The sequence below is a fragment of the Salvelinus namaycush genome, chromosome 20 (assembly GCF_016432855.1).
Source record: "Salvelinus namaycush isolate Seneca chromosome 20, SaNama_1.0, whole genome shotgun sequence".
NCBI classification, from domain to species: Eukaryota; Metazoa; Chordata; class Actinopteri; order Salmoniformes; family Salmonidae; genus Salvelinus; species Salvelinus namaycush.
In genome coordinates, this window is record NC_052326.1 from 4,192,306 (window position 1) to 4,218,297 (window position 25,992).

General features: G+C 40.7%; 1 protein-coding gene across 2 annotated transcripts in view; it reads right to left on the bottom strand.

Annotated features, from left to right (window-relative positions):
• The window catches only part of LOC120064978 (copine-3-like), a 59,380-nt gene that overhangs the window by 17,587 nt on the left and 15,801 nt on the right, over positions 1–25,992 (bottom strand). The window contains exons 1-14 of one of the 2 annotated variants that reach the window (XM_039015595.1): positions 21,812–21,945; positions 20,387–20,518; positions 20,102–20,281; positions 19,695–19,769; positions 19,482–19,553; positions 19,289–19,372; positions 14,556–14,645; positions 14,089–14,181; positions 10,636–10,722; positions 10,479–10,538; positions 9,360–9,493; positions 5,303–5,357; positions 5,170–5,221; positions 2,534–2,667 (exon numbers count right to left, since the gene is read on the bottom strand). In XM_039015595.1, the coding sequence (XP_038871523.1) occupies positions 2,534–2,667; positions 5,170–5,221; positions 5,303–5,357; positions 9,360–9,493; positions 10,479–10,538; positions 10,636–10,722; positions 14,089–14,181; positions 14,556–14,645; positions 19,289–19,372; positions 19,482–19,553; positions 19,695–19,769; positions 20,102–20,281; positions 20,387–20,518 (1,248 nt within the window). In that variant the 5' untranslated portion in view covers positions 21,812–21,945. Of the gene's footprint in view, positions 1–2,533; positions 2,668–5,169; positions 5,222–5,302; positions 5,358–9,359; positions 9,494–10,478; positions 10,539–10,635; positions 10,723–14,088; positions 14,182–14,555; positions 14,646–19,288; positions 19,373–19,481; positions 19,554–19,694; positions 19,770–20,101; positions 20,282–20,386; positions 20,519–21,811; positions 21,946–25,992 lie in introns of those variants that run through there. The other variant, XM_039015596.1, reaches the window with a different exon arrangement.

The following is a 25,992-nucleotide window of genomic DNA, read 5'->3' on the forward strand; positions in this document are numbered from 1 at the left end:
ATTTGTAGAATTGCATGAAATTAAATAGAAATGGCAGGGGCCGCAGCGGTAAAAAAAAAAAAAAAAAAAGGCTAAATCCTCTCTACGTCTACGACAAAATGTGTGGAATTGCAGGAAATTAACTCTAAAAATGTTTTGCTCGCAACTAAATTTCACTTAGGGCCTCCAAAAGGCTACGGTCGGCTCTGACTGCATGTGTGGGTATAAATGTAGGAAGACCCACGAGCCACTGCAGCCCCGATTTTTTTTTTGTGGCCCCCACCCCCTACAAAGTTGCCCATCCCTGGTCTAAATTAACAAAAGCCGGAATTAACATAAAACAATTCCTTGCAAAAGTATTCATCCCCCTTTGTGTTTTTCCTATTCTGTTGCATTACAACCTGTAATTTAGATGGATTTTTATTTGGATTTCATGTAATGGCCATACACAGTAGTCCAAACTGGTGAAGTGAAATGGAAAGAATAACTTGTTTTTTAAAAATTCCCCAAAATAAAAAACAGAAAAGTGGTGAGTGCATATGTATTCACACCCTTTGCAATGAAGCCCCTCAATAAGATCTGGTGCAACCAATTACCTTCAGAAGTCACATAATTAGTTAAATAAAGTCCACCTGTGTGCAATCTAAGTCTGAAAAGCCCCAGAGTCTGCAACACCTCTAAGCAAGGGATCAGGGTTTGGGTATAAAAAAATATCCAAAACTTGGAACATCCCACAGAGCATCATTAAATCCATTATTAAAAAATTGAAAGAATATGGCACCACAACAAACCTGCCAAGATAGGGCCACCCACCAAAACAAGGCAAGGATGGCATTAATCAGAGAGGCAACAAAGAGACCAAAGATAACCCTGAAGGACCTGCAAAGCTCCACAGCGGAGATTGGAGTATCTGTCCATAGGACCACCTTAAGCCATACTCACCACAGAGCTGGACTTTACAGAAGAGTGGCCTGAAAAAGCCATTGCTTAAAGAAAAAAATAAGCAAACACGTTTGGTGTTCGCCAAAAGGCATGTGGGAGACTCCCCCAAACATATGGAAGAAGGTACTCTGGTCAGATGAGACTAAAATTTAGCTTTTTGGCAATCAAGGAAAACGCTATGTAAGGTGCAAACCCAACACCTCTCATCACCCCGAGAACATCATCCTCACAGTGAAGCATGGTGATGGCAGCATCATGCTGTGGGGATACTTTCTTTGGCAGGGACTGGGAAACTGGTAAGAATTGAAGGAATGATGGATGGCGCCAAATACAGGGAAATTCTTGATGGAAACCTGTTTCAGTCTTCCAGAGATTTGAGACTGGGATGGAGGTTCACCTTCCAGCAGAACAATGATCCTAAGCATACTGCTAAAGCAACACTCGGGTGGTTTAAGGGGAAACATTAAAATGTCTTGGAATGGCCTAGTCAAAGCCCAGACCGCAATCCAATTGAGAATCTGTGGTATGATTTAAAGATTGCTATACACCAGCGGAACCCATCCAACTTGAAGGAGCTGGAGCAGTTTTGCCTTGAAGAATGGGCAAAAATCCCAGTGGCTAGATGTGCCTAGCTTATAGAGACATACCCCAAGAGACTTGCAGCTGTAATGGCTGCAAAAGGTGGCTCTACAAAGTATTGACTTTGGGGGGGTGGAATAGTTATGCACACTCAGGTTGCCTTATTTCTTGTTTGTTTCACACTAAAAAATATTTTGCATCTTCAAAGTGGTAGGCATGTTGTGTAAATAAAAAGGCCTCAAAAACCCAAAATATCAATTTTAATTCCAAGTTGTAAGGCAACAAAATAGGAAAAATGCCAAGGGGGGTGAATACTTTCGCAAGCCACTATAATTAACTGATAATAAACTGAATTAGCCTATCGTAAACAAATAGCCTACCAACTTGCACTTTTTTGCAGGCTGTGTATCCATCTTCCGGGTTGTCCTTGTCCCCAAGGACTCCAAAATCCTTCCAAACCAAACCAGGGATTTCACTTGCCCAGCACTTGTTTCCACGATGGTGTATGCCAGGGGTATTCAAACTCTTACCCTACGAGGTCCAGGTGCCTGCTGTTTCCCCCCCCCTACCTGATAAATAATTGCACCCACCTGGTGTCCCAGATCTAAATCTATCCCTCATTAGAAGGAAACAATTACAAAATGCAGTGTAATTGTCTTCGAAGTCTGGAGTTGAGCTTGAGGGGTGTAGTCTATTTCCCTATAATCACCTTTTTTATTTCTGCGTTGACGTTAGCCATTTTCATGTGAGCTAGGCTAGCCAGGGAAAATAAACTTGGCAACGTATTCTCACGTGGGGGGGGAAAACATAAGTTTCATGGCTGGTAGCATATATGTCTGCCACACCTCTCACAGGATGGAATTCTCAACAAAATGCAACAAGCTCCTGTGTTATTTTTTTGAAACCTTTATTTAAAACGTTTCCGACGTGCAAAAATTGTTCTTAACCGCGAGCCAACCTGCGGGTTGAAAGTACGTTGTCATTTTTTGTGGGTCGAAACCCGATGCAGGATTCTAAAGTGGTCTAGACTCACCGATGCGTTGTTCTGCTGTGCCGCCCCTGACGCGATGCCTGCCACGTGGTTGATGATGGGGGAGAAGTTGGTGGGACCGTAGAGCTTCACCTGAGGTAGGGCCATGCGGTAGGCCTCCACAATCCCCTGGACCCCTGCAACACAACACGTAGGGCCACATTAGTTTGAGCTAGAACTGCTGTATATACTGTAGAGCAATGGTACCAAAACACTATTTGAGAAGGTCCAAATAGTGACAGCATGCACAATAAATTACTTTGGCACAGCCAGGAGTAAGCATGATTTGCATTGTCCACAAGAATGAATGTAATCCATGGTACCGATGTTAACAAAGCCGCATTGCAAGCCAGAACTTCCTAGAAAAATCTATGTTCGGTAGTTGGAGTTTGCAGGGATTTATTAACGTACATACTTCTAACTTTAAAAAAACACATTTATTCTACTTTTTAGTCAGGGGAACCCCATTGAGACCAGCACAGCAATACAAAATGATCACTAAAAAAATACGTAACTGTTTAAAAGTTTGGGGTCACTTTGTCCATTAAAATGACATCAAATTGATCAGAAATAGTGCAGACATTGTACATGTTGTAAATGACTATTGTAGCTGGAAACAGCAGATTTTTTATTGAATATCTACATAGGTGTACAGAGGCCCATTATAAGGAACCATCACTCCTGTGTTCCAATGGCACGTTGTGTTAGCTAATCCAAGTTTATCATTTTAAAAGGATAATTGATCATTAGAAAACCCTTTTGAAATAATGTTAGCACAGCTGAAAACTGTTGATTAATGCTGATTAAAGAAGCAATAAAACTGGCATTCTTTAGATTAGCTGAGCATCTGGAGCATCATCATTTGTGGGTTTGATTACAGGCTCAAAATGGCCAGAAACAAAGACTTTAATCTGAAAAACTGGTCAGTCTACTCTTGTTCTGAGAAATGAAGGCCATTCCATGCGAGAAATTGCCAAGAAACTGAAGATCTTCAAACTGAACTCCCTTCACAGAACAACGTAAACTGGCTCTAACCAGAATAGAAAGAGGAGTGGAAGGCCCCGGTGCACAACTGAGCAAGAGGACAAGTACATTAGTGCCTAGTTTGAGAAACAGACGCCTCACAAGTCCTCAACTGGCAGCTTCATTAAATAGTACCCGCAAAACACCAGTCTCAACGTCAACAGTGAAGAGGCGACTCCGGGATGCTGGCCTTCTAGGCAGACTTCCTCTGTCCAGTGTCTGTGTTCTTTTGTCCATCTTAATCTTTTATTTTTATTGACCAGTCTGAGATATGGCTTTTTCTTTGCAACACATTATGCATTACATATGCAGTTCATTAACCCAACCTCTCTGATTCAGAGAGGCTGCCATAATCGACAATAGAAGCCATCACTCTGTTTTCTCACACAATTGCATAGCCTATAGAAATGTTGACCAACATGAGCTCACATTAAGTGTTTGATTAGATATTCGATTACATTTGCATTGATGTCAGAGTGATTAGAGGGACAAGAGTGCAGAGGACCAGGCAGTTATCAAGTTTGGTTTGCTACTAATGACCAAAAGCAGCATCGGGGCTTGGAAATGACTAATTACCGTGACTAAACGGTCACATGGAATTTGACGGCTGTCATGACTCATGACCGCCGGTGTGGCGGTAATACAGTCACCGTAACAGCCCTAGGTCTGCTACATTTTGATAAATGGTGTCACCGTAGTCCAAAACTGGAAAGAACGTTAATTGTACAATCTGTTTCCTGCTGTTTAGAGAGATGCAAGATCTGTTTCTAAAGAAGATTAGGAAAAATCTTAGCTTTTTAACTAGCTCTTCCTACACTGCTGAAATAATTGCTGTAATTTTGTTATTCAAAACAAACTATTTATTCCTGTAGTCTCACAGCCACATCTGTTTGTTGTTTGCTGTAACATGGACAATACAATTTTATAGTATTGTAATTTAATCTTCCATTGGGCACTTAGATTAGATTGATTACCAGCTGTGAACAAATTTCAGCTGGCTTGATGGAACTAACAGACCATTGGAATATTCAGATATTACTGCAAAAATAACGACATTCTCTGAGGGAAGAAAACATGAACAGGTTTTTCTCGAGTATCAATGCTACTAAACTTTGTAAGTTTCGGCCTGCTATGCAGTTTTGCTAACGTCGGTACCATGGATTACATACATTTTTGGGATGATACTAATAATGCTAACTCCTCTCTGTGCCAAAAGTAAGCATATTATGAAGTAAACAAACCCTGTTCCTGGGTGATTAAAATGCACAGAAAGTTACTGGAAAGTTCAGGAAAACATGAGGAATGATCATAAAGAAACCATGGTTCTATGAACTAATCGGTGCATTCAGTTGACTGAAGAAAACACAAAACCCAGTGTTATTCGGCCCGTATTGGGTATGGTCCGCATTGAGTATGGCACCTGTAGGTATATTTGTTAAAAATTGCAAATGGCAAAAAAATAAAAATAATGAATAAATAATTCTGCATCTGGCCTAACAACAAGCAACGAGTATGGGTTCAATTTTAAATTGTATCTAGCCAGGTTAGATTAAAAAAACATGAGGCGATAGACATGCATTATATTAACAAACACTTCACGGAAGGAAAATATTTACCTTGACAGTAAGGATTACTTGGGTTGAAGTTCAGTGCAAATTCATGGGATACCTGCAGGGTAAATAACACAATGATTAACTAACTTACAAAACCTGTTTTTCTCTTTTTTTAGTTAAATAGTTTATGTTTTACCTTGAATTCTGGGGGCACTTGAGCTCCAAATCCAAAGGCAGGGAAGAGTTTGTCACTGAGAAAGCAGATAAAACAACATGAGATCTGAGTAGACTATCACAATGACAGAGGAAACATGAAAACATTGGACGGATGTTGTCCACTCCTCAATACAAGAGAGGAACACAGTAACAGGGCAAACTTGCCATGTTAGTCCATTTACAGTGCCTTCAGAAATTAGTCACACCTCTTGACCTTTCCCACATTTTGTTGTGTTACAGCCTGAATTTAACATTTATTAAAATGAGATTGTGTCACCTACACACAATTACCCATAATGTCAAAGTTGAAATATGTTTTCAGAAATGTTTACAAATTAATTTTAAAAAATGAAAAGCTGAAATGTCTCGAGTCAAAAAGTATTCAACCCATTTGCCTAAAGCAAATAAGTTAGGCAAATAAGGCAAATAAGTTCAATAAGTTCATTTGCCTAAATAAGTTCAGGAGTAAAAAGGTTCTTAACTGGCATGGACTCACTGTGTGCAATAATAGTGTTTAACATGATTTTTTAATGACTCCCTCAGTCGAGCAGTGAATTTCAAACATATTCAACCACAAAGACCAGGGTTTTTTCCAATGCCTTGCAAAGAAGGGCACCCATTTGTATATGGGTAAAAAGAAAACAAGCAGACATTGACTATCCCTTTAAAACATGGTGTTATTAATTACACTTTGGACGGTGTATCAATACACCCAGTCACTACAAAGATACAGGTATCCTTCCTAGCTCAGTTGCTGGAGAGGAAGGAAGCCCCTCAGGAATTTTACCTTCAGGCCAATTAAAACAGTTCGAGTTTAATGGCTGTGGTAAGAGAAAACTGAGGATGGATCTACAACATTGCAATTACACCCCTATACTAACCTAAACGACAGTGATAAGGATGCCTGTGCAGAATTTAAAAAAATCCAAAACAGGCATCCTGTTTGCAATAAGGCACTAAACTGTAGAAAAATTAGCCAAATAAATTAACTTTATGTTGTGAATACAAGTCGTTGTTTGTGGCAAATCTAACACATCACTGAGTACCACCTCATATTGTCAAGCATGGTGGTGCATGCATCATGCTATGGGTATGCTTGTCATCAAGGACTAGGCCGTTTTTTGGGATAAAAATAAAAGCACATCAATCCTACCATCCAGCCATGGATATGTCACTCGCCGTGGAAATAGAAAGCAGCGACCTCAGGTCACTTTGGAGCACCTTAAATTACATTTTGGGCAAAAAGGCAAACTCAACACCACCTTCTACTACTTATTAAAAAACGTTTTTAAAAAGAATAGAAAACAAAAGTGATAACTGGCTCAGGCCACAGTGTACTGTGCATTAGTTTGGTCCGCTAGAAAGTGTCATGTCCCATTTCAATCTGTTCATTGAACTTCATGTGATCAAACGTACATTTCCTTCCCCACGTTGTGTGAATGTGTTCTGAACACATCCTTTATCTTATTTCATGTTTTATGTACAGAGGATTGTTTCCCCTTACTATTTATTTTAAGGTTGAAATCGGTTATTTTGGCTTCATCGAATCAGATGGCTCATTCATCACAAAACCTACTGGATATTGCCAACTACTTAGATTTTTTCTTTGGCAACATTAGCAAGCTTAGGCATGACATGCCAGCTAAAAACACCGACACTACACATCCAAGTATAATTGACCAAATTATCAAAGACAAGCGTTGACATTTTGAATTCCGTAAAGTGAGTGTGGAAGAGGATAATTTTTTGTTGTGGTCTATCAACAATAACAAGCTACCTGGGTCTGACAACTTGCCACTCCTATTCGCCATCTCTTCAATCTAAGCCTACTAGAAAGTATGTGTCCTCAGGCCTGGAGGGAAGCAAAAGTCATTCCCCTACCCATGAATAGTAAAGTCCCCTTTACTGGCTCAAATAGCCAACCAATCAGCCTGTTACCAACCCTCTGAAAACCTATGGAAAAATTGTGTTTGACCAGATACAATGCTATTTTACAGTAAACAAATTGACAACAGAATTCCAGCATGCTTATAGGGAAGGACAATCAACAAGCACAGCACTTACACAAATGACTGATGATTGGCTGAGAGAAATTGATTATAAAGATTGTGGGAGTTTTTTTGGTGAGACTTCAGTGCGGCTTTTGACATTATTGATCATAGTCTGCTGCTGGGAAAAACGTAGGTGTTATGGCTTTACTCCCCCTGCTATATTGTTGATGAAGAACTACCTGTCTAACAGAACACAAAAGGGTGTTCTATAATGGAACTTTGAGTAAAGCCTGTGTGCCTGTGTATGTCCAGAGGACTCAACAGTCAACACTTAAAGAGCTGCAGTCCGTTTCAGAACGGCTGGCAAAAAAAACCCAGTTAGTGCTAAATCTAAAAGCATTGTATATGGGACAAATCATTCACTAAACCCTGAACCTCAACTAAACCTTGAAATAAATAACGTGGACACTGAGCAAGTTGAGGTGTCTAAACTGCTTGGGAGTAACCCTGGACTGTAAACGTTCATGGTCAAAACATGTTAATGCAATCGCAGCCAAGATGGTTTGTCGTCTCTGACGTATTGTTGTCTCTACCTTCTTGCCCTTTGTGCTGTTGCATGTGCCCAATAATGCTTGTACCATGTTTTGTGCTGCTGCCATGCGTTGCTGCCATGCTGTGTTGTGGTCTTAGGTCTCTCTTCATGTAGTGCTAGATATGCAGTGTTACATGGTCAAAACATGTTGATGCAACCGTAGCCAAGATGGTTTGCTGTCTCTACCTTCTTTCCCTTTGTGCTGTTGTATGTGCCCAATAATGATTGTACCATGTTTGGTGCTACTGCCATGCTGTTGTCATGTGTTTTCATGTGTTGCTGCCATGCTATGTTGTCGTCTTAGATTTCTCTCTATGCAGTGTTATGACATGTTGAACGCACCGCGCTCTCTGTTAAACTACAAGACATGCCACCAGAGGTCTCTTCACAATCCCCAAGCCCAGAACAGACTATGGGAGGCTACTATGGGAGTATAAACCTCAGCAATTAAAAAAAATAAAAATATCCTCTCACTGTCAACTGCATTTATTTTCAGCAAACTTAACTTGTGTAAATATTTGTATTTGTCAGGATGAGCCTGCAGGAAGGGTACCACATGAGGGAGGAGGATGTCTTCCCTGTAAAGCACAGCGTTGAGATTGCCTGCAATGACAACAAGCTCAGTCCGATGATGCTGTGACACACCACCCTAGACCATGACAGACCCTCCACCTCCAAATCGATCCCGCTCCAGTGTACAGGCCTCGGTGTAACGCTTATTTCCTTCGACGATAAACGCAAATCCGACCATCACCCCTGGTGAGACAAAACCGCGACTCGTCAGTGAAGAGCACTTTTTGCCAGTCCTGTCTGGTCCAGCGATGGTGGGTCTGTGCCCATTGGCGACGCTGTTACCGGTGACGTCTGGTGAGGACCTGCCTTACATCAGGCCTACAAGCCCTCAGTCCAGCGTCTCTCAGTGTATTGCGGACAGTCTGAGCACTGATGGAGGGATTGTGCGTCCCTGGTGTAACTCGGGCAGTTGTTGTTGCCATCCTGTACCTGTCCCACAGGTGTGATGTTCGGATGTACTGATCTTGTATAGGCGTTGTTACACGTGGTCTGCCACTGCGAGGATGATCAGCTGTCCATCCTGTCTCCCTGTAGCGCTGCCTTAGGTGTCTCACAGTACAGACATTGCAATTTATTGCCATGGCCACATCTGCAGTCCTCATGCCTAAGGCACGTTCACGCAGATGAGCAAGGACCCTGGGCATTTTTATTTTGGTGTTTTTCAGAGTCAGTAGAAAGGCCTCTTTAGTGTCCTAAGTTTTCATAACTGTAACCTTAATTGCCTATCGTCTGTAAGCTGTTAGTGTCTTAATGACCGTTCCACATGTGCATGTTCATTAATTGTTTATGGTTCATTGAACAAGCATGGGAACGTCTATTCATTTACTCATGGACTCTTCCCTCTTGGGCGTTCTACAGAGCAGAAAGAGTGTTCTTCTTACGTGTCATAGTCCTGGACCACCAGGCCCACTGACCAGGTGGCCGCCAGGTACTGGTTCAGACCGTCAGGACTCAGGTAATGCAGGGACTGTGGGGATCGAGGGTCGCCGTTCGACCCAGTGAAGTCAATGCCCACCTTAGAGAAATATAGGAACCCTGAGTGATGAAGTCCAATTGGCACAAAAAATATAAAATACTAATTTAAAATAAGCAATGTTTAAAAGATGTAGCCATTGATTCTTAAAAAAAGGGCAATTCCGCCACATTTCATACTCATTATTTATCTCCAGCACCAAACCAGTGTCTACATACGTGAAAACAACACGGTTCTATGATCTGTGGTTAGAAGTCAAGTGGCTGCCCTCCACAAGACAATCAGCAGACTTCCTCACTGGGTTAATGCGGAAGACACATTTCAGTTGAATGCATTCAGTTGTACAACTGGCTAGATATCCCCCTTTCCCTCCCTCCCTCCCTTCCATCCATCCATCCTCTGACCAGCTCACAGGGTAGGATTAAAAGAAAGAAAGACAGTGGTCCCACTTACACAGTGACTTTCAAAACCTGCAACGAGTTTCTAGCCAGAGCGAGGGTATTTTCTTGCTCCCCATGTCACAGTGCTTCTAAAATGTTTTAACTTTTGATGGTGTCTTCGGGTAGAACTTCATAGTTTTTCGGCACAATGTAGAAATGCACCGTTTTCACATATGTAAACACTGGTATTGTGCTGGAGATACTTAAAAGGAGGTTGAAAAATTATGAAATTGCCCTTTAAAGAATATAAAGTGTAAATACCTTACGATCTTAGTCCATTTGTCATACCCCATCAGAACCCAAAATATAAGCTTGTTTTACTCCATTGTTTATAATCAATGTAATTGTAAACAAAAACTGTACTCAGTCTATGATTTTGAGAGTGGTTACATTTCCAAAGCCCCATCCTTCAGCTGTTTACCAAGACAAATGGTGGGGTGTTTTTTTGAACCCCGGATTGCCCCTTTAACTTATCTTCATTAGTGCATTTTCAATCCATCAAATATAATGCTTGAGTTTTGGACATTAACTAATAAGCACAACTTCAACCTATTATTTCTGATTGTGTCCGAAGAGCTTGCACTTACCGTAAAATTTATTTGGCAACCTCCCATGACATAGTCCAGGAATGTGTACCGTGCCTGTATCTAGGGGGAAATTACAAATAGCTTTAGAAGTAACAACATTTAGAAGGTCAAATCTAAGGGCTAATGATAAGCTACTGTGCAATGAATTATAACCTACCTGGCAGCACTTGACACTGATTATTCCAGAGTTTTTGTAACTCTTCTTCTTCTTCTGCTTCTCTGGATGGACACAGTCAAACTCCACCTGATTAAACGTCAATAAAAAAGGTTTAATATAAACCTAACTCAAATAATAAACTACCTTCACCATGATTAGATAAATGAGGTGGAAACCCTTTACATTAAGTTGCTCAGATCTTATACATGTAGTTAATACAGTGCATTCGGAAAGTATTCAGACCCCTTCCCTTTTTCTACATTTTGTTACATTACAGCCTTATTCTTAAATATGTTCCTCATCAATCTACACACAATACCCCATAATGACAAAGTGAAAACAGGTTATACCTTTTCGCAAATTAATATATGAATACATATATTAACATGTATGTATTTACATATGTATTCTGACCCTTTGCTATGAGATTCGAAATTGAGCTCAGGTGCATCCTGTTTCCATTCAGCATCCTTGAGATGTTTGAACAACTTGGAGTCCACTTGAGGTAAATTCAATTGATTGGACATGATTTGGAAAGGCACACACCTGTCTATATAAGGTCCCACAGTTGACAGTGCATGTCAGAGCAAAAACCAAGCCATGAGGTCAAAGGAATTGTCCGTAGAGCTCCAAGACAGGATTGTGTCGAGGCACAGATCTGGGGAAGGGTACCAAAACATTTCCGAAGCATTGAAAGTCCCAAAGAACACAGTGACCTCCATCATTCATAAATGGAAGAAGTTTGGAACCACCGAGACTCTTCCTAGAGCTAGCTGCCGAGACAAACTTAGCAATCGGTGGAGAAGGGCCTTGGTCAGGGGGGTGACCAAGAACCCAATGGTCACTCTGACAGAGCTCTTGAGTTCCTCTGTGGAGATGGGAGACCCTTCCAGAAGGACAACCATCTCTGCAGCACCACCAATCAGGCCTTTATGGTAGAGTGGCCAGATGGAAGCCACTCCTCAGTAAAAGGCACATGACAGCACGCTTGGAGTTTGCCAAAAGGCACCTAAAGGACTCTCCGACCATGAGAAACAAGATTCTCTGGTCTGATTAAACCAAGATTGAACTCTTTGGCCTGAATGCCAAGCGTCATGTCTGGAGGAAACCTGGCACCATCCCTACGGTGAAGCATGGTGGTGGCAGCATCATGCTGTGGGGATGTTTTTCAGCAGCAGGGACTGGGAGACAAGTCGGATTGAGGGTAAGATGAACAGAGCAAAGTACAAAGAGATCCTTGATGAAAAACTTCTCCAGAGCACTCAGGAGCTTAGACTGGGGCGAAGGTTCACCTTCCAACAGGACAACAACCCTAAGCACACAGCCAAGACAATGTAGGAGTGGCTGCGGGACAAGTCTCAAATGTCCTTGAAGGGCCCAGCCAGAGCCGGAATTGATACCGATCTAACATCTTTGGAGAGACCTGAAAATAGCTGTGCAGCGACACTCCCCAACCAACCTGACAGAACTTGAGAGGACCTGCAGAGAAGAATAGAGGTCGACCGATTAAATCGGAATGGCCGATTAATTAGGGCCGACTTCAAGTTTCCATAACAATCGGTAATCAGCATTTTTGGACACCGATTATGGCCGATTACATTGCACTCCACGAGGAGACTGCGTGGCAGGCTGACTACCTGTTACGCGAGTGCAGTAAGGAGCCAAGTTAAGTTACTAGCTAGCATTAAACTTATCTTATAAAAAACAATCTTAACATAATCACTAGTTAAACTAGTAATATCATCAACCATGTGTAGTTATCTAGCTTATCCAGCGTTGCATATAATCGATGCGGTGCCTGTTTATTTTATCATCGAACCACAGCCTACTTCCCCAAATGGGTGATGATTTAACAAGCGCATTCGCGAAAAAAGCACTGTTGTTGCACCAATGTGTACCTAAACATCAATGCCTTTCTTTAAAATCAATACACAAGTATATATTTTTTAAACCTGCATATTTAGTTAATATTGCCTGCTAACATGCATTTCTTTTAACTAGGGAAATTGTGTCACATCTCTTGCGTTCTGTGCAAGCAGAGTCAGGGTATATGCAGCAGTTTGGGTCACCTGGCTCGTTGCGAACTGTGTGAAGACCATTTCTTCCTAACAAAGACCGTAATTAATTTGCCAGAATTGTACATAATTATGACATAACATTGAAGGATGTGCAATGTAACAGCAATATTTAGACTTAGGGATGCCACCCGTTAGATAAAATACGGAACGGTTCCATATTTCACTGAAAGAATAAATGTTTTGTTTTCGAAATGATAGTTTCCGGATTCGACCATATTAATGACCTAAGGCTCGTATTTCTGTGTGTTATTATAATTAGAATTAAGTCTAGATATTTGATAGAGCAGTCTGACTGAGCGGTGGTAGGCAGCAGCAGGCTCGTAAGCATTCATTCAAACAGCACTTTCCTGCATTTGCCAGCAGCTCTTCGCTGTGCTTCAATCATTGCGCTGTTTATGACTTCAAGCCTATCAACTCCCGAGGTTAGGCTGGCAATACTATAGTGCCTATAAGAACATCCAATAGTCAAAAGGTATATGAAATACAAATAGTATAGAGAAATAGTCCTATAATTTCTATAATAATTAAAAGGAACCACCAGCTTTCATATTTTCTTATGTTCTGAGCAAGGAACTTAAACGTTAGCTTTCTTACATGGCACATATTGCACTTTTACTTTCTCCAACACTTTGTTTTTGCATTATTTAAACCAAATTGAACATGTTTCATTATTTATTTGAGACTGAATAGATTTTATTGATGTATTATATTAAGTTAAAATTCATTCATTCATTCAGTATTGTTGTAATTGTCATTATTACAAATATATATATATCTCTCGACCGATTTAATTGGTATCGGCTTTTTTTGTCTTCCAATAATCGGTATCGGCGTTGAAAAATCATATTCGGTCGACTTCTAGAGAAGAATGGTATAAACTCCCCAAATACAGGTGTGCCAAGCTTGTAACGTCATACCGAAGAAGACTCGAGGCTGTAATCGATGCCAAAGGTGCTAAAACAAGATACTGAGTAAAGAGTCTGAATACTTATGCAAATGTGATATTTCAGTTAGGTTTGCACATTTATTTAAAATCTATCTAAAAAACAGTTTTCTTGGTCATTAAAAAGTATTTCATCCATTTCAGAATAAGGCTGTAATGTAACAAAATGTGGAAAAAGTCAAGGGGTCTGAATACTTTCCAAACGCAATGTAAAACATATGATATTTATACTGTAAAAGGCACATAGAACAATAATTCAATTGTAAACAGAAACTGTCCCAATTTGTAAATAGTGAAGTTTGTGTAATTATAATTACACAGACAACTTTAAAAATGCACGTAACATGGTATCTTTACAACTTAATGTCAAGTGGGACCCAGGTAACCAAAAAGTTTAAGATTGCTAGAAGAAAAAGGAAGATATGGTCTCACCGGCAAACCAGCTTTCTGTAGCTCCGACACATTAGTTTGGAAAACACCGATAAGTTCATGCGAGCCATCACTATCATAATCAGAGCAGTGGACCTGGCGAAGAAAGAGGGACAGGAGAGGGAGTTTAAGAGAGAAGAAAGGACGGAGAGGGGTTCCCTTAGGCTCGCTGGACGGTCTTTAGCATGCAAAAGCTGGGCGGTTGTGCAAGTAAACTCGCCTATAATATCTGAACTTGTGTCTTTGTCCTTATCGTAACACGTGACCTGCCAGTAACATAACAAAAGGGCTGTAGGTTATGTCAAGTCAAAAAGGCACACACAACTTTGAGGAACTCTCATTTTCTCCATAACATAGTAGTCACAATATCTGTCATTCAACAGGTTCTATAGGACACCATAAGTTTTTTTGGGAGGTCTCTACATGATTTGCTTGGGTGGGTATGTGGTCTAAATGCCATGGTCTTTTACCTTGATTGGTTTGCTCATGTCACAATTGCAGAATGTTTGCAAAGCCACACTGAATTTCTTCCATGATGGACTCAGATTATTCTTGATAACCTAAAAAAAAAAAAAAGTTTTTTTTTACAAAATGGCTGAGAGCAACACGTCACAACAAATAGAAATTACAAATTGTACTATGCCAAAATAACAATACAGACAAATTAGAAGGTCAGGCACGATACGCTTTACCATAAAACAAATTCCACTTTATTAGAGAATGTTTCAAGCACACCGTTCAAGTCAAAGTAACTTCATCAGAAAGATAATAAGATAATAAAAAATACAGTATCGGTAGCTGTGTCCCTGATTGGTCTCGGAGTAATGGGCGGGTGGAAAGAAGTGAGTGTATCAAAAGAAATGGGCGTGGCGAAAGCGCACCGTTATTGGATGGTCTCTTGATTGAACGTTGTTATCACTGCTCAGAAGAGTATCCTATTTTGTTCCCTCTCCTTTAGGAAATGCATGGAGGTTAACTAACTGCCAAAAGCAGTTTTAATTACATACACAACTCAAACTTTTATGAAAGCAAACATGACAAATTATTACCGGTACACTATTCATCATGAACATCCGAAGAGTATTTTACTCAGTCTCCTAGTCAATTTCCTTGAGGAAATGCATGACTGCTAAAGAGGATGAGTTCACATGAAAAAAAAAAAAAAACGCAATCGTGATGAAACATGAAGATGTGTAATCTAATTTTAATGTCTTAATATCAGACGGTAGGCTATTTCTGCCAGCAAACTTCTAGCCCGGTAGGCAAACCAATAGGTCTACCCTTGCGCAAGCTTGCTATTGGTGTTTAGAAATGGGACATTGACAAGTTTAACCTTCAACATTAGGCACAGTAACCTACACAACCGCAATGAAACGTGATAATGTAAAATGTTCACAACACCAAAGCATGTTATGGTACGAGCATTTACAAATTGGGCTGCCCCGACAAAAAAAAAAAAAACATTGTTCGACCGAAAGTCGTCTGTTCTTTCGACCCATCAATTTCTGTACATTTTTTTAACGTGTAGTTTTCCATATAAAATAAAATCAACTGTACGCATTGAGCTTGTCTGACCATTTAAGCGTACAGTTTGATGCCTCAAGAGGGCGCCAGAGATCTAGATAACCAGAAGAAAAAACCTTAACCATCCTACTGCTCCTGTTGGCTTTCACAGACTCTTGCCATTACTCTCCAGAAGTTGCCAGTAATAGGCTACATGAGGAGTCGGCAACCTTCCTCATGTGAACGCCAATTTATCTTACCATTTCTACCGATCTGCGTGCCAGTTACGGTATTCATATGCACATTTTCGTGAAACAGTTTAATTAAAATGTATAATAACATCTCAAAATCATTGTCATGAGGATAATCAAAATTCTATCAAAAATGAAATACCTAAAAAGTAACTTATATTGCCAACTATGTAAAGATAGCCTACATAAAGCCAAAGAAATACATTGCAGCCTGCAAGTAGAAAATATCCTGATGAAAATAAACATCCTATAAATCACATTAGCTATACATGGCCTGTCTGCAAAGAACTTGAAACGTTGTATCAACTATTAACTTGGGTCCAGCCTGAAGCTTGCACTAGCGAACTTGCAACATCACATAAAATATTCTGTGCCCTCAGTTTAGCATGCCAGTGAGCTCTGGACAGACACAGCTGTAGGCTGTTTGCTCAAGGGATAAGAATCCATGCTTGAATTTGGCAGGAGCTCATCGAAGCCTCTTATAGAATATTAGCTAAAAAGTATTGTGGAGCTCCTGCACCTAAATATAAAAACAGTACCAGCACCCAAAATGAGTACCGGAACCTATTTCAGTCCAAATCATGCACTGATAAGACGCCTATTTTATGACGTTTCCACTGGATCAGGGCTCGACATGTTTCACTTTCTCGCTGAGTGGTTATCGAAAAGAGTTTTCAAATTGAGGAACTATTGTAATTCTCAATGGATGTAAAAACAGACTTTGTTTGTTTGCTGGTTGAGGTGAAGAAAACATTACTTTGAGAAGCTCCACAGGTAAGCCAACCAGAAACACTATCAGATCCTCAAATGGGCACATTTATATGCCGACATTTGCGTGCAGGTCAGGTAGCCTATAGGCCTACTTCTATGCATCAACATTGACAGGAGCGCTCCAAACAAAAAGACAATGACTAAATTGACAGAACTTGTAAATTAAATGAAATAAAACCAAACTTGTTTCTCACAAGTGTGGCATAGGTTCTGCACTCTGCAAACAATGTGTCCACTCAGACAATGAGAACAGGAAGACTAATTATAATAATAATAATAATAATAATAATATTGAATGCATTAAAATAAATGACCATAACCAAAGTAGCAAACATTGTAGATTACAAATTACAGGAATTAACAGTAAATGTACGACTGGTGATATTTGTAATGGGTAATTGATATACACTAACAATGAAATGCAAACAAATCACACTACAAAGTTATTAAACAATGAATGTGCACAAATTGGCGGGAGAGAGCGCATTCTGGAGAGAGAAGTGCATTCTGGGCGCATGGTCAATCGGACATCTGCATTGGCCATGCAGCATTTACGGTGGTATGGCCTAAGCAGAAGTCAGGGCATTCATACTACTTGTGCTTCGCGGAGCAGTGCTGAGCTGTTGTCAAGGAAGTGAGTTTATACAGGATGTACCGCCCCCAACTACCGTCAACCAATCATGTCAATGCGGAGCTATACAGAGCCCTCCACATTGTTACACAATTTAGGAGGTGCATGGCAATGCGGTAAAGAGTTTGATTTGGCCTCCGCATGCCTCTAGAGGCTCCACAATTGCGTCACACCCTCCATATGGAGCCTCCGTCCACATTTTCGAACCGAACAAAAATTGGCTTTTAGTCTAGGCTTCTGCAATGCATTAGTTCAGATATATATATATATATATGCACACAGTACCAGTCAAAAGTTTGTACACACCTGCTCTTTCAAGGGTTTTTCTTAATTTTACTATTTCCTACATTGTAGAATAAGTGAAGACATTAAAACTATGAAATAATACACAAGTGTTAAACAAATCAAAATATATTTTACATTTGAGATTCTTTAAAGTAGCCACCCTTTGCACACTCTTGGCATTCTCTCAACCAGCTTAACCTGGAATGCTTTTCAGTCTTGAAGGAGTTCCCACATACACTGAGCACTTGTTGGCTGCTTTTCCTTCACTCTGCGGTCCTACTCATTCAAAATCATCTCAACTGGGTTGAGGTCGGGTGATTGTGGAGGCCACAATTGATTGTGGAGGTGTGTTGGGTCATTGTCCTGTAAAAAAAAAAAAAAAATGATAGCCCCACTAAGCACAAACCAGATGGGATGGTGTATCGCTGCAGAATGCTGTGGTAGCCATGCTGGTTAAGTGTGCCTTCAATTCTAAATACATCACAGACAGTATCACTAGCAAAGCACCCCCACACAATCACACCTCCTCCTCCTCCATGCTTCACGGTGGTAACCACACATGCGGAGATCATCCGTTCACGTACTCTGCGTCTTACAAAGACACGGCGGTTGGAACCAAAAATCTCATATTTCGACTCATCAGACCAAAAGGACAGATTTCCTGGGGTCTAATGTCCATTGCTCGTGTTTCTTGGCCCTAGCAAGCCCTTTCTTCTTATTGGTGTCCTTTAGTTGTGGTTTCTTTGCAGCAATTCGACCATGAAGGCCTGATTCACGCACATCACCTCTGAACAGTTGATGTTGAGATGTCTGTTACTTGAACTCTGAAGCATTCATTTGGGCTGCAATTTCTGAGGCTGGTAACTCTAATGAAGTTATCCTCTGCAGCAGAGGAACTCTGGGTCTTCCTTTCCAGTGGCGGTCCTCATGAGAGCCAGTTTCATCATAGCGCTTGATGGTTTTTGAGACTGCACTTGAAGAAACTTTCAAAGTTCTTGACATTTTCTGATTGACTGACTTTCATGTGTTAAAGTAATGGTGGACTGTCATTTCTCTTTGCTTATTTGAGCTGTTCTTGCCATAATATGGACTTGGTCTTTTACCAAATAGGGCAATCTTCTGTATACCACCCCAACCTTGTTACAACACAACTGATTGGCTCAAACGCTTTAAGGAAAGAAATTCCACAAATCAACAAGGCACACCCGTTAATTTAAATGCATTCCAGTTGACTACCTCATGAAGTTGGTTGAGAGAATGACAAGAGTATGCAAAGGGTAGCTACTTTGAAGAATCTCAAATATAAAATCTTTTTGGATTTGTTTAACACTTTTTTGGTTACTACATGATTCTGTGTGTTATTTCATAGTTCTGATGTCTTCACTATTATTCAACAATGTAGAAAATTGTCACAAAATAAAGAAAAACCCTTGAATGAGTAGCTGTGTCCAAACTTTGACTGGTACTGTATATCAACCAGTCAACTAATTGGGGTCAGTGCTAATTTACATGCTTGTTTTCCCACAGTATGAGTGATTTTATGACAAGTTCATTCTGAGTTTCCACAACTTTATTTTGATGCGCCTTTCTCTACAAGCCTGGTCTCCACAAATCTCTGCCCTCGCTGGCAAGAACTGACAAAGTCAGACCAATTACATTTGCGCATTCGATACACCTGTATTCTACACCCCCATTTCTTTCGACACCTCCAGTCAACGGTAGCCACTGGGTACTTAAGACAAACAAATACTGTGATAAGTACCTCTGTTCTGTGAACCAGCTGCCACTTGCCATCATCTTCTTGCTTAAAGAACTCTAGGAATGGATCAGATTTCCCAAACAAGTCCTGCAAGAGAGAGAGAGACAAATAGGAGCACTGGCAGATGAATAATGGGCGGAAGAGAATTTAGAAAACTGTTTATTACTCCTTAATAAATGTAGAACATTTATTGTACCTTCTTATCCAGGCCTTTAGCCTCCAACTCCAGCACTATGTCCCTGTTATCCTTTATCTCCTCAGCAGTAATCTTTAACACACACAATAAAGCACAAATTAGGGAATTCATACGATCATCTCAAGACACTGTTTGCATTAGCCTTATGGTTGTTATCACAAAATTTACATAAGTGGGACCATTTTACATTTACACAGCCACTTAAATACTTACAGTAATGGTGCCTTTGCCTGCAGGCTTACCCTTCTTCATTTGTAGAGGTCTGGTAAGCTTCTTGCTGGACACAATCTGAAAGGCAAATGGTTGTTCGTTGGAGGCACACCACCATACGTAAAGAAATTCCAAAACAACATTGGGTTAAGTTCACAGGAGGTTGGTGGCACCTTAATGTGGGAGGACGGGCTCGTGGTATTGGCTGGAGCGGAACGGTATGAAATACATCAAAAACATGGTTTCCATGTGTTTGATGCCATTCCATTTGCTCCGTTCCGGCCAATATTATGAGCTGTCCTCCCCTCAGCATCATCGACTGGTTAAGTTAATACCTGAGAAAATAAAAGATTCAACACAAGGACAAAATGATGTGAGAATAATTGGTTAACACTTTCTTTTATCCTAACCTGTCCCAGTGTGCACTCAAAACCCCCCAGGAAGTCATCATCATTCAGATGAACAGACTTGTTGTCTATGTCATAGACACCCAGCTTCAACGTCTGCACTTTCTCAAAGTGGTAGTCCAGGAGCAGCTTCTTGGAGAACTCAGGGTCCTGGCAGTTCTTCACCCTCTCCGTGCGGTCCAACTGTATAGTGAGACAGAAGGCATCTTCATGAACAAACCATAGGCCATTTCATTATATACATGAACAATTATTAGATGTTTGAATTAGTTAGTGCTTTCTCCCTACCTCGGTCCACTTGTCATCCCCGATGCTCTGCAGCATCACGCAGAGGGGGTCGGACTTGGATCCAACGTCTTTGTCGAGGAGATTGCTGCATGAGATGGAAAGCTCTACTTTTGACACACATTGAGTATCCATCTGAAAAACACAGGGGAGGAAAAAAAATGGATCTATGATGACTGTATATTAAAGCCACAGTCTTCTATGCAATTATAAACAATAGGGCCCCTGCCACTTGTTTTGGTATAAAGCTGAGGGATAGGGCCAGGGAAAGGAAAATCCTCTCAAATTCATAGATAGTATGTAGACACCTGCTCGTCGAACATCTCATTCCAAAATCATGGGCATTAATATGGAGTTGGTCCCCCCTTTGCTGCTATAACAGAACATAGCTGCAGGGACTTGCTTCCATTCAGCCACAAGAACGTTAGTGAGGTCGGGCACTGATGTTTGGCAATTAGGCCTGGCTCGCAGTCGGCATTCCAATTCATCCCAAAGGTGTTTGATGGGGTTGAGGTCAGGGCTCTATGCAGACAAACCATTTCTGTATGGAGCTCCCTATGTGCACAGATGCATTGGCATGCTGAAACAGGAAAAGGACTTCCCCAAACTGTTGCCACAAAGTTGGAACCACAGAATCATCTAGAATGTCATTGTCTGCTGTAGCATTAAGATTTATCTTCACTGGAAATAAGGGGCCTAGCCCCAACCATGAAAAATAGCCCCAGACGATTATTCCTCCTCCACCAAACTTTACAGTTGGCACTATGCAGTCGTGCAGGTATCGTTCACCTGGCATCCGCCAAACCCAGATTCACCCGTCGGATTGCCAGATGGTGAAGCGTGATTCATCACTCCAGAGAACGCGTTTCCACTGTCATAGAGCAGCACACAATTGGCCCAAAGTCATCTGGGTTTGGCCGGTGTGGGCCATCATTGTAAATAAGAATTTGTTCTTAACTGGACTTGCTTAGTTAAATAAAGGTTAAATACAAAAAATAAAATGATGAATTGAAATGACCATTAAAATAGCTTCCCATATCCCAGGCTAAGCTTTAACGTACACTACTCAGTAAAATCGCAATTTTGCGAATAAACGCTTCTCACCCTGATAAGCACAGGGACAATTAAAACTGGACAGGTAGCCTACTTCCTACTAGTTCACATCTGTCAACTTGTCATTGAACCAGACACCTTGCATGCAACCTACCAAGTGCGTATTTTACAGTAAAGACTCGACTTGGAGGAGAGAGAGCTTTCTATGAAGGCAACAACCATTTTTCATCAAAAACCCATTTTGAAGAGACTGACAAGAATTCCATGGGCACATGAACGCCCATAAAAGAACAATCACCGGATGTGTCTCTTCAAACTCAAATCAAGCTTTGGTTAACTTTAGAAATATAAGTAGGCAAATGTTACAAATATTACCTTGTCGCACGAAACGGCAATATATCGGGTGACCTAAGAAACAGTTGTACTTGCCATGCAACTCTAAACTACACTCTGCCGTAACGCGATATAAATGTCGAGTCGAGCTAAGATTTACTAAATTTGCTATCTGACAAAAAGGTGTGGCAGATGGTCAAGTGAGCATGATAGCTCAACAATTGGATAAGCCGCCAGCATAAAAACGTTCCTATTGGACAAGAGGCAACGTGACTCACGCTGTGCCCCCAGTGCAGGAAGTGACTACACACACACACACACACACACACACACACACACATACCTTATTCAGGCTGCACTCAAATATTTTGTTGCACCCCTAGAGATAATACCAATGTAGCCTTTTACAATTAGCCGATACAGCCGATGTTCTGGTATACAATGTTAACGTATAAACTCCGCTCAATAAACAGCCATAATCACCGTTGGAAACGTAGATACTAAACCAGATACAAATGTATGCGTAACTGCACAATATTTATTTTATTGTTGGATCACTCATGCTTTGCGAATTTGCAAATTAATTCGGTCCTTATCAAAATCATTAATACAAATAACAGAGAACGTGAAACTACAAATTTCTGCACTACTACTCGTCTAAATGTTAAAAACAATCTTATCACATTTCAATAAAGGACAATATTCATACTTACAAATAACAGTTAGTGTTATGTTATACCACACACAATGGGCAAACAATTCACTTTCTGTATATAGCAAGGCTGCATTTCCTATGTAGGCCTACTAACATTCCCACACATCCATTTCTCCACACCTACAGTATACATTTGATAGCTATACATACATTTCTGCACATATCCTTGGACAGTTGGTCTATTCAGCTCTAATGATACAGGGCAACAGACAGTGCAGCAAGTTTAGCACATCAATTACTTTACAAATAAGTATAGGAATTAAGTTCATGAAATACAAGCAATACTGTAGTGTTAGCCTTTCACTGCATTACTGAGGAGGCGAATTATTTTTCTCAATAATAATTATGTAGCCATTTTACAACCCAATACAGCAAACCTTCTAGTATTGTAGGCCTATCAACTTCGCTCAATAAACAGACATTAAACATTGTTGGAAACATTGCACAATGTATACTGAACAAAATTAATAAAACGCAACAATTCCAAAAGTTACAGTTTACAGTAAAAGTCTGAAGAATAAATGTATTTGGCTCAGGTGTATGTAAACTCAGATGTTCACAATTCCTGACATTTAATCCTAGTAAAAATTACCTGTTTTAGGTCAGATGGGATCATTACTTTATTGTAAGAATGTGAAATGTCAGAATTATAGTAGAGTGATTTATTTCAGCTTTTATTTCTTTCATCACAGTCCCAGTGGGTCAGAAGTTTATATACACTCAATTAGTATTTGGTAGCATTGCCTTTAAATTGTTTAACTTCGGTCAAATGTTTTGGGTAGCCTTCCAAAAGCTTCCCACAATAAGTTGGGTGAATTTTCACCCATTCCTCCTGACAGAGCTGGTGTAACAGAGGTTTGTAGGCCTCCTTGCTCGCACACGCTTTTTAAGTTCTGCCCACAAATGTTCTATAGGATTGAGGTCAGGGCTTTGTGATGGCCACTCCAATACCTTGACTTTGTTGTCCTTAAGCCATTTTGACACAACTTTGCAAGTATGCTTGGGGTCATTGTCCATTTGGAAGACCCATTTGCGACCAAGCTTTAACTTCCTGACTGATGTCTTGAGATGTTGCTTCAATATATCCACATCATTTTCCTTCCTCATGAAGCCATCTATTTTGTGAAGTGCACCAGTCGCTCCTACAGCAAAGGACCCCCACAACATGACGCTGCCACCCCCGTGCTTCACAGTTGGGATGGTGTTCTTCAGCTTGCAAGCATCCCCATTTTTCCTCCAAACATAACGATGGTCATTAAGACCAAACAGTTCTATTTTTGTTTCATCAGAACAGAGGACATTTCTCCAAAATGTACAATCTGTGTCCCCATGTGCAGTTGCAAACCGTAGTCTGGCTTGTCAATGGCGGTTTTGGAGCAGTGGCTTCTTCCTTGCTGAGCAGCCTTTCAGGTTATGTCGATATAGGACTCCTTTTACTGTGGATATAGATACTTTTGTACCCGTTTACACCATCGTCTTCACACGATCGTTTGCTGTTGTTCTGGGATTGATTTGCACTTTTCGCACCAAAGCATGTTCATCTCTAGGAGACAGAACGTGTCTCCTTCCTGAGCAGTATGACAGCTGCGTGGTCCCATGGTGTTTATACTTGCGTACTATTGTATGTACAGGTGAAAGTGGTACCTTTGGAAATTGCTCCCAAGGATGAACCAGACTTGTGGAGGTCAACAATTTTTTTCTGAGGTCTTGGCTGATTTCTTTTGATTTTCCCATGACGTCAAGCAAAGAGGCACTGAGTTTGAAGGTAGGCCTTGAAATAAATCCACAGGTACACCTCCAATTGACTCAAATTATGTCAATTAGCTTATCAGCAGCTTCTAAAGCCATGACATCATTTTCTGGAATTTTCCAAGCTGTTTAAAGGCACAGTCAACTTAGTGTATGTAAACTTCTGACCCACTGGAATTGCGATACTGTGAATTATAAGTAAAATAATCTGTCTGTAAACAATTGTTGGAAAAATGACTTGTGTCATGCACAAAGTAGATTTCCTAACCGACTTGCCAAAACTATAGTTTGTTTACAAGAAATTTGTGGAGTGGTTTAAAAATTAGTTTAAATGACTCAACATAAGTGTATGTAAACTTCCAACTTCAACTGTATATATCAATTGAAATAAATTCACAAGGCCCTAATTTTGGGATTTCACATGACTGGGAATACAGATATGCATCCATGGTCAGATACCTTAAAAAAATGAGCTTCACAACGGGCCTCAGGATCTCATCTAGGTATTTTTGTGCATTAAACTTGTCTTAGATAAAATGCTAATTGAGTTTGTTGTCCGTAGCTTATGCCTGCCAATACCATAACCCCACCGCCACCATGGTGCACTCTGTTCACAACGTTGACATCGGAAAACCGCTCCCCCACATGACGCCATGAAAGTGGTCTATGGTTGTGAGGCCGGTTGGACATACTGCCAAATTCTCAAAAATGACGTTAAGTTCTCTGGCAACAGCTCTGGTGGACATTCCTGCAGTCAGCATGCCAATTGCATGCTCCCTCAAAACTTGAGACATCTGTAGCATTCTGTTGTGTAACAAAACTGCACACTTTAAAGTGACCTTTTTTTTGTCCCCGGCACAAGGTGCACCTCTGTAATGATCATGCTGGGATTTTTTATTTCAGTTCATGAAACATGGGACCAACACTTTGTTACATTTATACATTTATTTCATTGTAGATTTGATTGAGACTTCTAATAGGGAACGACACATAAGGAAAATAATTTAATGGAAAAAAAATCCCCATTTGAAATCCAGTGTCAGTTGGAAGTGATGGAACCGTGGCTTATTCTGCAGAAGGCTGTCCTAGTGTCCCATGTCAGATTCAATCAGGATTTAGGATTGTGTGGCCCTCTATTATATCAACAAATACCAGCTATGGCAATATTTGATACACACTACATGACCAAAAGTATGTGGACACCTGCTCACCAAACTCCAAAATCATGGGCATTAACAAAAAATGTATGCACTCTGGATAAGTGTGTCTTATCCAGAGTAAGTCGCTCTGGATAAGAGTGTTTTCTAAATGACTAAAATGTAAATGTGAAATTTTAACATGGAGTTGGTCCCCCTTTGTTGCTATATCAGCCTCCACTCTTCTGAGAAGGCTTTCCACTCTTCGTGTCCATACTTTCCATACTCAGCCTTGTCTCAGGATAGTAAGTTGGTGGTTGAAGATATCCCTCTAGTGGTGTGGGGGCTGTGCTTGGGCAAAGTGGGTGGGGTTATATCCTGCCTGTTTGGCCTTGTCCGGGGGTATCTGACGGCCGGGGCCACAGTGTCTCCCGACCCCTCCTGTCTCAGCCTCCAGTATTTATGCTGCAATAGTTTGTGTCGGGGGGCTAGGGTCAGTCTGTTTTATCTGGAGTATTTCTCCTGTCTTATCCAGTGTCCTGTGTGAATTTAAGTATGCTCTCTCGGAGGACCTGAGCCCTAGGACCATGCCTCAGGACTGCCTGGCCTGATGACTCCTTGCT